This window comes from Merops nubicus, unplaced genomic scaffold, assembly GCF_000691845.1.
Source record: "Merops nubicus isolate BGI_N331 unplaced genomic scaffold, ASM69184v1 scaffold1860, whole genome shotgun sequence".
Taxonomy (NCBI): Eukaryota; Metazoa; Chordata; class Aves; order Coraciiformes; family Meropidae; genus Merops; species Merops nubicus.
Genome location: NW_008584624.1, coordinates 33,272 through 46,943, shown reverse-complemented (window position 1 = coordinate 46,943; position 13,672 = coordinate 33,272). Strand labels below are relative to the sequence as shown.

At 36.0% G+C, this 13,672-nt stretch overlaps 1 protein-coding gene across 1 annotated transcript in view; it reads right to left on the bottom strand.

The window, feature by feature from the left end:
* Nucleotides 1-43: 43 nt before the first annotated feature.
* The window catches only part of TRPM7 (transient receptor potential cation channel, subfamily M, member 7), a 17,818-nt gene continuing 4,189 nt past the window's right edge, over nt 44-13,672 (bottom strand). The window contains 13 exon segments of the mRNA XM_008944690.1: nt 44-180; nt 1,691-2,829; nt 3,306-3,438; nt 4,113-4,306; nt 5,124-5,256; nt 5,800-5,974; nt 7,030-7,314; nt 8,116-8,244; nt 8,946-9,069; nt 9,228-9,388; nt 10,637-10,865; nt 11,358-11,638; nt 12,935-13,084. Coding sequence (XP_008942938.1) covers nt 44-180; nt 1,691-2,829; nt 3,306-3,438; nt 4,113-4,306; nt 5,124-5,256; nt 5,800-5,974; nt 7,030-7,314; nt 8,116-8,244; nt 8,946-9,069; nt 9,228-9,388; nt 10,637-10,865; nt 11,358-11,638; nt 12,935-13,084 — 3,270 coding nt within the window.

The following is a 13,672-nucleotide window of genomic DNA, read 5'->3' as shown; positions in this document are numbered from 1 at the left end:
GCTGTAACTCCATGCTGTCTCTGTGACCTTTGACACAGTGAATTCAAAAAGAGTATTCAAAATCAAAGGCAGCTTCCAACGTCCTGACCATGCCAATAGTCTGCATCACCATAGCAAAGGTGTGCTTTGGTTTGCACACAAAGGTGTGCAAAGCATCTAAGTTCTGTCTGCCTGCTTGCACTAGAGAAGACTTTACAAACACACTAAAGTAAAAATATTAACCAAATATTAATATGAAACTACTGCTTTTCCCACATCAAGGTGTTGATTGCTACAATGCAAAAAGTAAAACTATCATTTTAAAATCTTACTTAAGCCTATGCTCCTCACGTGAAAGGAACAAGGCAGCCTCAATCACAGTATTCTTCTGTATGGTAAATGAAGGAAAAGCAGACAGTTTTTGAGAGGTAGCTTTTAAAATATACTCTTCATCCACCCAGTTGCAATAAATGCTTTTTGGAATTTTATCAAACCTGTGGCTTTATAACAAATTAAGATTTACTTGGCTCCACAATGGAAAGTATCCCTGTTTTATCCAGCCTGGACAGTAAAAAAGAAGAGTATTTTCTAAATGCTAGAGATGTCAGAGGACCACACACTAAAAATTTGGCTCCAATAAAATAAGTATAGTTAGTAGTCAAAGCTATTAGTACATTGAAAGATTAGAAAAGTTACACAATCACTGTCCATTATTTCTGTTTAGTCTTGCTTTCTGAATTTTAAAAGAAAGTTTTTTCTTTAAACAATAAGGAAATTATACACCAATACCTAGCGAACGTGCAAATATGTAGATACTCTTCCTATACATACACAAACTCAAAAAATTCTAGTGCAGGCAGGTAACTTCTTAGCACTCCAAGTTTCACAGCAGTAGAATAAACCTTTGCCTAAGGATTTAAATTTTGACATCCTCACCAACCCTTTGGAAAACGCTGGAAAAACTGGGACAAGATAACACCTCTGCAGGCAACCTGACAACTCCAGATTATGATCATCTGCTACACACTAGGTATACTTCAGGCATTATCTACTTTACAGAAATCAGTTAGTAAACCCACACCTCTGTTTTGCAATGAATCTGCCACTGTTTTACTGTTCAAATATGTAGGTTACTAACCAAAAATGTGCACCCTTTTACTTTCAAGCAAAACTTGAGGGCATAATGCTGTATATAAGAAAAGGACTTTGGAAGCTTCCAAAATCACTACCAAAAGATACGTTAGCCTAGGCAACAGTGGAAGATCCCAGTTGTAACAGTTTAGAAACATAGTATAGGAGGATCCCTATCCCCCAGATACCACAAAGATATTTGTCCAGGCTTTTATCAGCCAAACAAGTCTTCTGTAATTACGTCAAGAAATAGACAATATTTTTGATTTATGCAATGAGAATGTAGGAGCTTCATAATGAGTCACAAAACGTTTGTCTACAACGCCTGTACCAAGCTGTAGAACTTCTAATTGCACAAAACTGCTATACTTGACAACTGGCTAATGTTTTTCAGAAAAATATTGTCTATGTGACAGAATTATAAAGAAATAATTTAAGTAAAAAAAAAAATAAATTCAAGCAACACAGGGAAATTAGAGATGTTAAAAGCAAAAAAAAAAAGGCAGAGCAAAATGGTAGAATAAAGTCACCTGCAACCGGAATACACCCAAAATACTGTACAATTCTTGGTAAGTCAAACCTTGTGGCTTAGATTTGGTCCACAGTTTATGAAGTAGTCCCATAAGGATGTTAGAACATAAATCTTGGTTTTGTAGTTCCATTGCATGGACATGATGACTTTTGGAAAGTTCATCTTTAATATTCAATTTTCCACGTGAGCCGCTACAGTTGACTGTTGATGTCAAGTCGCCAGTTGACAAAGAGAGCTTCATTTGGGGGTTTTTCTTCATTAAGTTGACAGAGGACTGGTGATCATATTTGTCAACTCTGCAGCTGTAGTTATCATTAGTGTCACTCTCATCATGAATAAAACCACAATTAATGTATCCTCTGTTTTCAACACAAGGTTGGGTGAAAGCAAGGCAAGCAGAGCCAGAAGCAAGAGGATAAGAGCAGCTAATAATGACTTGAGGACATTCAGAATCTACTTTGTTATACTTACCCACAAATGCACCAAATTCTACATTATTATCTCCTTCTGTAGTCTTAGAGAAAACAGTCTCTTCGTGCTTTGCTGAAGAATCCAGCTGACTTTTGCAACTGGGCCGAGATGGAGTGCTAACAAAAAATTTAGCTGTTGGGGATGTTACATGTGGCATGCTGTTGGACGAATTGCCTAATTTTTTACTCTTACTAATGGATTTTGAGATCTCTGCAGCCTGTATTCGTTGACGAAGTTCTGGAGGGGAAACAGCATTTGAAAATAAGGCACTGCCTGAGGAACCTGCCTCTTGAAAGTTTGCTTCTTCTCTTCGGGGAACTGGAGCTAACTCCTGACCAATTGTCTTATGTTGGACTTCTTTTTCATCACGTATAGAAAGGTTACAGAGTAAAGCATTATTACTTTCAAGGCCTCCTTGAGGAAAAGAACCGAAGACATTTCCAATGCTGTGCTTTTTCCACACAGAAGATCTTAGAGAGCCGTCCTCAATGAGGTTTTGTGCTAAATGTTTTGAAATGCTCAGTTCCCGCGTGATTTCGTTGTGAACCTTGCTAGCTTCTGAAGCCTTCTGGGCAGTCAGTGTTTTCAGAGTGTCCACAGTTAGAGCAGAGAGATCCTGCAGGTGGCCAATCTGTGAATCTAAAGACTGTAATGACCTTTTGATGTAGTTGACACGATCACCAACTTCCTTTATCTGAATGCACATTTGTTCCACCCTAAGAAAAATCAAATTATGAAGTAGCTATGAAGGGTATTTTCTCAATATGCAAAAGAAACATCTTTGCAGCCCTTTCTGACTACTTAATATAGAAAAAAACCTCTGAAATTTCAAGATGGTATACACTATAGTATTGGACTGCTCTGTAATACAACATTCATATATGCTTCTGAACCATAGAATTTATATGCACATTGATAAACAAGAGCCTATAGCCCTTGTTCAAAGTTTTCAGTTATTAAAATACCATGAGAAACTAAATATGATTGCCTCAAGCTTTCTGAGTGCTGCTACAGATCAAGAAGCACCTATCACATTATTAGTTTCTGCATAGCAATGGAAATATATCATCTGAAGTTTGCATAAATACTTCTGTTCTTGAGCTGTATTTTATCCCCCCCTTAAAGGACATTTTAAAAACCTGCAAAAGTTCTAAGCTTCTCTATTCACAAATTTTATCTGTAAATATTCTACCGTTCAAATGTGACTCGAATCCTCTCCTCACTTCCAGAGTGAAATTTATCATCTTTTTCATTGAAATACATCTCAACACACAGCTCTTCAAAATCATGAAGTTTCTTTTGATCTTCTTCTGTCAGGAAAAGTTCTAAAGGGAGATTAAACAACAAAAAAAAATTAATATGTAGCAAAGTAGTACAGATGCTGGAAACTAATAGCCACAAGTCCAGAAAGGGTGCTAAATAAATAAATAAATAAATAAAAGAACTAACACACCACGTCACCTAAGACCCTTCCTCTCTCCTTGCAAGAAAACAGCACAAGGTCAAAGTTTTCCACTAAAATAAAAATCAAAATAGTATTTCTGAGAGGATCTGTGTACAATATTATTAGTCTTTACACTCCTACCCTCCAATCCCTTTTTCTCTGAGGTAGAAGCTAGATTCCTCAGCCGAGTTTTATCGTCTGTGGACTTTTTTTTTCTCTGCTCTTTTTAAATTGCAAAGAGTTTCCAATAAGAACAGAAGTTTTCCAGAAATTTAAAAAATAAATTCTTCCTCCATTAACACTAAGAGAAATCTAATGTCATTTTCTCCATTTTGTCATGTTAGTTTGACTAGAGATTTCTAGGGCCTGTGCATTATATGCTTCATAAATACTTTGGAATGTTGCACAGAATCAGTCTTAAATATTAAAAACATGGAAAATTAAGACCTACTTCAACTTTCTGGAGAATATACATTATAACTAACAACACAGCACTTCTCTGACAGTTTGCTTTAATCATATTTAAAGGGTTACTGCAATTTTTGGGATAGTAACTGTTCATACTTGGCCCATCTGAAGTCTTGTCTGTCTTTCTTCTTTTACATATACAGCAGAACAGGGAAGCCATGTGGCTAAGAATAATGAGTGGTGGAGGCAGAACAGGTTTTTCATGGTAGGCCATAATGAAATGATAGCGTTGATACTTCCACACAATGTTTGAAATTGCCTTGACTTGTAAATACACGTTGCTGAAAGGGAACAGAAAAGCATTAGCACATCGAGGTGGTTTTTGGGGTGGTGGGAAGGGGGGCTGTGGGACAAGTTGGTATTTGGGGTTGTTTTGTTGTTTGGTTTCTTGCGTTTTGGGGTGGTGTGGGTTTTTTTTTTACATTTTGATATCAATCCTGTATTCTGATACTAGTCAAGTAAGAGACAAAAGCACATACTTGTTTTACTGAAAAATTATTTTAATGGAAGTTGCAAACACATTCAAGAAAACACCATGATCCAAAGCAAGGAGTGGCTTGAAAAAATTACCTCATCTAGTAACATCCCATCTTTCCTCAGAAATCAATTACAATGAGATCAAATTACAAGTTTGTGGAACAAAAATAAATTATTTCTAACTAAATTTAGATTTTTATATCAGAACACATTAACACTGAAGAATGACAGAAGGCAGAATTAATGAGCTGTTCATTGCCATAAACCAAACACTTGCAGAGAACCATAAAAGACAATTTACTCTACTACAATTTATCTCAACCAACTAGAAACTATTTTGTTTGTTTTCTGACAAACAGAAATTATGAAATGCTTTCAAATTCTCTTAAACTTCTGATTCCTCTGGCCTTGCTGATGTGACTCATACTGGTCACACATCTGGCTGCTTCATCACAGGCTTGCAGTGAGTAGACAAAGACTAGCCAGCCTTAGAACTTGAAAATACTTCCAGCAAATGGCATTGCTTTAAACTGGCATCAGTTCTTCCTATCTTCTCATCTTACTGCAGTGACATAGAAACTTATCAAAGGTTCAAAAATGAACAGTTATCCATATACTCACTTGAAAAATGCAATAAGGAGATTAACCATAATTATGTACTGTACAAAGAGGTAGACAGCTTGAAGAAACGGGGTCAGCCATGTTCCTGGGCCACAGAGATGAGCAACTTTTTCATCAGAATTATTTGCACATACTGTATGGGGAAAAAAAATACACAGAGAAAACATACAACTTTTAGAACTCACAGCACGTTTAGATAGGAAAAAAAGATAATTTAAGTAAAGTTGCAACAACCAACTATCATGCACTAGTTCTGCAGTTCAGAATGTCTCCACACAGTTAGGAATATGGCAGAAAAATACAGGAGACAAAATTCCTGGTTAATACCACAGTATAATCATATTATTAGTTTTTTAAAAAAGCACTAATACAGCCAAAATTTTGGCATGACAGCTGTGAATTTGGGAAAATTCAAAAATCTTGCTATGAATAACCTTGTGAGAAACTGTGATTAAGTGGAATTTTCATTTTAAGCCATTCAAGCTTTATAAAGGAAAATTAAAAAGTAAAGTCAAGAAGTTATACAGCTGCAATCCACAGAGGGGATAATTCAGTGAGTGGATCCATGTCAACAATAACTGGCATTTCACTGCATCAGATTAGAATTTCATAAGACCTTCAGAAGATCTTATCAGAGTTAAGTCTTCTTACTTGCTACAAAAGTGCAGTGTCTTACCATCAATTTCATAGGCATACACTTCACCAAAAATCATCCAGTATGGATGAAACACAATATCTCTAGCAAGAGTCCAAGAGGGTGCTTCATCAGGATACAGAATTGCCTTCCTGGGAACACCAAAACTAAGTAGCACAAGTGCCATAATCACCACAATGTAAAACATGTTAGCCACCTATTAACACAAAAAAAAAAAAAAAAAGTCAGTTAACCCACAAGGTCATAATTCTGATTTCACAACTTTAAACATTTTTACAGTGAGAGTGTAAGATTGATGAGTTCTATGTATGATATATGGAAATGAGTCTAGGACACTTATATTTCAGTTAGAAAATTTTTCAAATAACACACTTTTAAAAATTTGGTTCTCCTCTCATCTTTTCTTACAAGGTACTGGCCAAAGGCAGGTAAGATTATTTCCTTTGTAACTTAAATACTATTATGTGGATGAGCAGTAGCTGATATAGAGAAAATGGACTCAACAGCTGCAAAACAAAAGCAGTCGTAGTCTTCCAAGGGCTGAAACACAACCTATGCCTCTTAAGACCTTAAGTGAGAAATTAGCAACTTGATAGCCTCATTTTTAAGGAATAAAAAGCATTCAGCTCTGTAGGGACTATTTTATAGGGGGAAGAAACAAAAACCCCTTCCACTTTTGTATATACAGTTCTCAAGCCTGAACATCTTTTTTTAACATTTAGAACAGCTCACTGACAGTAAAGCTAAGTTACTTATTTCTAAACTTAAACAATTTAAGTGCTTTTGTGTGAGAGATGACAAGAACAGAGTCACAATCTATTCTCAGTTTTTCACACCACAAAATACAACAATGCTTTAGGACACAAAAGACTTGTGCAAAGGCAAGAACACCAACACTATCAATAAATCTCAGACCCAAAATGGGAAGTAATAACAGGTGAATCACAAAAAAAAAAAAAAGTACTCTTTCAAGTCTCTGACATCTAAGAGCAAAACAGACCAGAGGAGGAAGATTTGCCAGCGTTTTACAGATATGTGACAGTGAAAGCCCCATAAAAAAGGAATCTTTCTAATCAGCACTTGATTTGAAACACATTTCATTGCATTCCAGCTAGCTAATACTGCACAACAAGTTGCTGACATAGCATTCCAGGATAACTAACCTTTTTCTAAATAAACTTGGAGAAAATTGTAAACCCATATTTCAGTTGAGAAAAGAAAAACCAAACCAGTAACATGAGTAGCACTTACCATTTTCCCAATCATCATAACGTAAGGGCCAGCCTGTTGATTTACAGCTAGAAAATCCAGTAATCTCACATACCAAAAAATTATATTAAGACAGTATGTTATTCTTCCAGCAACAAAGACATAATTTTCTCTGTAAGTGTTTTCACCAAAATTTCCCTTCGCTCCAAATCTTAATGCAAACCCAATGAAGAAAGTGACAATGGCAACTGTGTCACTGATGTTGAAGTAATCACTGAACCACACTTTAATCTTCTGATTAATCTTCCCAGCCTCTGACATAAAAATCTGTGATAAAAAACAAAAGTCAGGTCAGCTCACTTTTTATTGCACATGAACCAACACTTAAACAAACAGATCACTAACATCTTTATACTTGCAAAAATGAAGCATCTATTCAAAATGGATAATTGTTTTACACTGAGAAACCAAAACCAGTGTTTAACCCCATCAGTTTCAGAAAAAGAACAAGGAGGGTGTATGTTTCCTTCTGGCTGAATGATTTACTGCTACAATAATGTACTTTCTTCCCCTTCAGCTGGGGCTGAGGTACCAGGTTAATGAACTAACTTTGTGATTTAAAAATTCCTATAGAACTTCTCAAAAGTATCCTGCTGACCAGCAACACTGTGGTTGTGACAGCTATGCTGTCTCAATAAAGCTTTTTTTGTTATCTCTGTCACAGTTTCACTGACACTTATAAAGACACATTTCACTCCTCAGAAAAGTAAGGTTGTTTATTTCATTACGACTTGTAGTCACTGAGTTCCAGATACCTTTCCCCCCAAAAAATTAAAATCAGTCCAGGATGTCATTTCCAGTTCCTTGAAATTTAGGAGGAAAACACCCACGTCCTTTTAACATCTCTTCCCCATTGGAAAACAGAAGAAAAAGCAAGCCAAGTCCAAGCAACAGGCCAAGAAACACTGGTATTGAAACTAGTAGCCTATACCAAAGTTTAAGATGAAGGTATTGCATCATGTCCTTTGATGCTTGAAGCTTCTTAGGTTCTCTTCTTTATAAACACAATTTAAGGCACAGTTTTAATTGACAAAAACCCCTTAAAATTTGAGATTGTTACAGGCATACCTCACGAATTTTCTCAATTGCTGATGTGAAAATGTAAGCAATAACAATCCACTCTTGAATGGATGGTAATTCTTCCATTTTTACAAGAACCACAAACGTGTAGAGCATGAGGAATCCCAAGTATGCCAACTAAAAAAAGCAATGAAAATTATACATATAATTACTGAAGGATGTCAGCTCTGTATGGAATCTCTTGATGTGGGTATACAATGAAAGCTTCAAGTAAGATTACAGTACTATATTTATCCCGTTAAGCAGTCAAGTTATTATTATAGGGAGATACAAACATTTTCTTTTTGGAGGAGGAAAAATAGCTGTAACTAGCTATTTACTGTTAGCAAAGCTTTGTTCTTATTACAACAATTTTTCCTTTATTACAAATTTTAGAGTTCCTATTACAGAAATTTAAACAAAACTGCCCATACACTTCAGCCTAAAATGATTTAGAATTTCTGCTAGCAACTGATGAGACTAATGATAGTTCATGCTAATTAGTATCTTACCTAACAAAAAACCAAAACAAACCAAACCAACCAACACCAAAAGCAACCCACCCAAAACCCCCACCAACAGAAAGTATTTCTCAAAGTCAAAACCACACACAAAACGCACAAAGCACTGCATGTGTATATGCAGTTTTTCCAGATCAAGTACTTCTTACTTCCAGCTTAGCAATGTAAGGCTTTTGTTTGTTTGTTTCTTTGTTTGTTTTCTTTCTTTCAAGTGCTTAAACTTTGGTTCAGGTAGCAGAGCTACATGTGGGTTTTTGAGTTCATTTCTTAACATTACATTTCCAAATAAAATACATATTACAAAGAAAAAAACCTCACCGTATTAAACCAAAACTTCACAATCGGTGCATGATAAAATGCATAAAATTTCTGTGTAATTGGAAGTCTTTTAGGTTTTGCTGGAGTCTCCATATCATGCTTTTCTAAAGTACTGTCCAATATCCTTACTTCTTTAAACACCTCCTAAAACAAAAGTACTGTTAACTTCACACACAGAAATGCATGCTTTTGGACACTCATTTTAATTCTTGCTTTGATTTATACATATAATTGTTTATTTCAAGTTCAAAATACTGTTTTTAATATCTTCCCCTGCCCCACATTACCATAGGTATTTCATCTGCTGCATTCTGGAAGTTGTTTTCACTGTCATCCATTGCCATTTGATGTGCATCTTGAGATTGAGGAATATGTGACATTTCAGCCTTGGTCTTGTATTCCAGCAGCAGTATAGCAGGAGGGAGTAAAATACTCAGTATCACCTGGAATACATGAAGACTAAGTGCAAAAAGTTCACAGCTATATTACGATATCAGAATACACCAAGACACAGAACATCCTCTCAAAATACTGTATCCAAATTTCACTTGCTTGCCATTGGGGGGGGAAAAGGGGGAATGTGATAAATAATTAGTTGTTATTATACACACACACTTAAGAGGCTGACATCACATATACAGAGTGTTCCTTGAAGATACATGAAAGGGGGAAAATCAACAAATTGCAAAACTAAAATCCAGTAGAAAGAACGTGCTCCAAGCCTGAAGATTCAAAGATACTCTGTTTAAACTCAGTTCTTTAATCCACTCTCAGAAAGTCTGGAACCGTGTAATGTCAAGGTGTACTTTAAAAGCATCGATGAGTGGAGGCTGTGGCTGGGGGAATGGATACACGTTTTGTTTGTTTGGGGGTTTGGGTGTTTTTTTTGCGGGTGGTTTTTGTTGGTTTTGTTTAGATTTTATTTTTTTAAACTTATGGCAGAAAAATGAGCCAAACTAAGACGAGAATAAGTGAAAGTTATTTTCTGTCATTAGCCTGTTACAAAGCAAGCAAGAAAATAGTTAATCAGTTATCAAAGAGGATTTTAGTAGGTCAGAAGTTAAATGATCCTTATAGATATTTTGTAGGGAAGTTTTATTTCATTATATTCCTAGCAACACCTTCTAGTACACCACCTCAAACAAATACATAACTCTCATTTTGGTTCAAATGATGTATATCAAAAAGGGCACCACTCCAAAACCTATCACGAATTTGCCTGCCCTTGTTTCATACCGTGCCCCGTTTTTGCTCAGTTTCTTCCTCCAGAACGGGAAAGACACAAAGCTTTTCTACATCAAGTCTTACATGCTGCCTATAAAAAGCCTAAATGCATAAAACTATATTCTTATAGTATGTTTTCTGTCTGTTAAGGTTTTTTACCACTGTGTTTTTAGTAGTGGATTAGTATTCACATGATCTCTTTAAGCCTTTGATTTAAGGCTACTTGCCTGTTTTTTGCCTTCTATATTTCTGTACCTTATTTGAAAAAATAATAGAGTGTCAAAAGAAGAGTTTACAATAAATACTTCCAGTTTTGATTATGTTACAAGAGACCATATTACAGGATTTGTTAACATAAGCTATAGTTGTGAAGGCTTTGTACTAGTAGCATTTAAACCCACGCTTTCCTTCCATTTAAACAAACTCCACTGATCCTTTTTACACCAATAAACTGCGACAATGCTTACTTTGTACCATGAATTCTTCCTCATGTTCAGCCTTCCCATCCACATATCTGATAACAACATCTGTGTACAAGTATGTGCTACAAATGGACGAAGCCTTGATGACACTGCTAGCTTCAGACAAGTTGAGTTGCTCCAGTTCTTAAGCTCATAGGTTAATAATTTCATTGCCATAGTTTCATCCTGTCGGAAGGACTGTTCTAACAGTTCAACTGCAAGTTGACCAAACTCGCTAGAATGAAGAAAAGCAACAAAACAAAATCTAGTATCTGTAGAAATAACCTTATGTTTAGGTCAAATTTTCTTCTACGACTGACTGAATTCTCAGTAACATAACTTGAAGGGACTATTACCTGTCCCTTCGATACACACTGTACAGTAATTTGCAACTACAACATGTGAATCCGTGACTTCTATTAAAAACATCTGCAGGCTGCAAACAGCTGTTAAAACATGCAAGGAAATTACACAGAATTAAGTAAATTAAGTAAATTCAGTGTAATTTTAACTATAAATCATGACTTGTAACAGCTCTCAGGAGAGAGCAATCTCTCATATACAACTTCTACTACAGAGCCACTTAATCCTTTTTGCAGAAAGGCATTGTCTTCAAGTTAAATACAACTTCAAAAAAATAGAACAGGTTGCGTTTTGTTCATGTATGTCCCACTACTTTTACTGTAAATCCCAAGATAAGATCTTTAATGATATAAATGTAATTTACTTGGAATATTGTTTCAGTTCTTCTGAAGTATCATCCACAAGGTCGCTTTGTTTTGCTTCATAGGCCATTGAGCGATACACTTTGCAAGCAACTAAAGCTTTTGCCATGGACTCCTCCCCATGCTGCCAGAAGAAGAGGGCCATCTTCTGCCTCTTCATTAGCACCGCCCACAGTAACAGCTCGTTCAGAGGATAAGCAAAACGTCTTGTTTCAGGATCATCTATGTCTACTATTTCATCTTTGGTTCTTTTCTTTTTTCCCTCTTCTGCACCAGTGTCAATCTTTAAAAATAAAATCAGAAAGTTATATTTTCCATCTTTAAACTTGGTCATTACATAAGTTGAAATAAAATGCTGAGAGATCAAATATCAAATTATATATAATTATAAAAAGGAAAAAGAATTCCTAAAGACGTGTAAACCAGCTGGAACTTTTGTTCATAAACTTCAGTTGAATTAAATTAATTTTAATAACTGGGAAACTGAGTTACTTTGATTTGTAGATCAAAAGAAAAGTAGTAGCTACTATACCTACATACAAATGTAGAAACTCATGGAGACGGCTTATAGGAACACAAGGCCAAATCCTGCTCCATCTACAAAGCCACGTGGGTCCCCTCAATTGCTAGAATTGTGTCAAAGGTAAGCTTTTTGCTCCCCATCGTATCAAAGCCCATCCAGAAGAGTACTTTAGTACCCAGAAAGATAAACAACTTTTACAGACTCACGTAAGCATGCTAGACAGCTTATACACATCTGTAAAAGCAAGGCTGTAATTCCAGCTTTACTGAAGCTGGTAAAACTGCTGCTACTCACACTTTAGGGGCACTTGGATCCCAACCAGGTTCTCCACTCCTAACTACTTAAAACAAACCCCACCATGTTCCTCTCACACATCTGTACCTTTGGTTTGTATGGCTGCGCTGTTTTGATGAAATGGTTATGGCGCATTTTTTCTTTCTTGTCTGCCCTGTTGCCAAAAGGTTCGTGGCTTTTACACATCTGAGGAGTAGTACTTGAAGGATTTCGCCCAGATCGCTGTAACAACAATAAGGGGAAGGGGTTTGGTTTGTTTCCTTTACTCTTACCTAGACATTGTACAATGATCTGTTCATAGGTACTTAGTTAAACAATGAACTGGTTATTTCACTACTGAAACAGTGATGAACTTACGTAACAGCAACAATCAGAATTTTTGCTGGATAAAGTTTTTTGTTTGTTGAGGTTTTGGGTTTTTTTTTGAGAAGTAGGCAGTTACACTTGTTTTACAAGAAACTAACATGCCTGCTTCCCAATCCGCATCTTTAGTGCCCATTCTTCTCTGAATAGGAAAAAAAAGGAGTAACAGAGAGGGAACTAAGATGCTCTAGAATAAGGAGTAGAGAACAAAAACTTTTGTTTGTCCTCAATCCCAAAACAGCTTCTGGCTGCCCTCATAGGCCTTACTATTGCGTTTAGAAGAACCAGTCCATTCACAAGAAGAGTAGAATAATATGGATGCATTTTTTTCCCAAAATATGTAGGCTTCTTCTAATTGAGAAGATAGGAATCATGTCCTGTTACCCAACTGCCACATACCCGATTGTTCCCGCTGAGACTATTGTATACAGCTCTAAAGCGTTTTCTTGTATAGGTGCATCTATAGGTTCCTCCCATCAGATATTCAATAACCAGCCCCACATCAATCAGGTTGATTTTATATCCTGGAGGAAGATTTCCCTAGGAATACAAAAAGTATTTTTAGTTTTTGAATTTATATTCTTAAACCTGCTCAGAGTTTTTCTACATGCTACACTACAGCTCTAAATAGAAAACAAATTAAAGCTTTCAAGATTGTCGTGAACCAGTGTTTCATTTGCCACAACGATTAAAAGAAATAAATCTAGACTGCTCATTATTTATCACTTTCGAAAGAGACGTGGTTATAACTTCTCTGTAAGATCTCCTCTAGCAGGGTAGATGTTCTTTCTGTTGCAGAGGGGACACTTTTTTTTTTCCCCCTATTGTTTGAACAACCAAAATTACTCCTAGCTGGGGGTATCAGCTTTCAACCCCCCCAAGAAGGAAGATAATCACAAGCTAAGACGAAAAAGACAAGTCTTCAAGTTTAACATTTTTTTGGCAGCAGGGCACTAAGGATACAACAGTAAGTATTGGCAACAAGAGAACATTCTGCAGAGGTAGCTTATTATTTACAATAAAATGTAACTAATAAACCTAAGATTAAATTGACAGTCAAGCATAAGAAAAAATCATAAAATTAACATTGCTACTTGAACAGATTTTTACACTTACAGCATACCTGTTTGACATCCC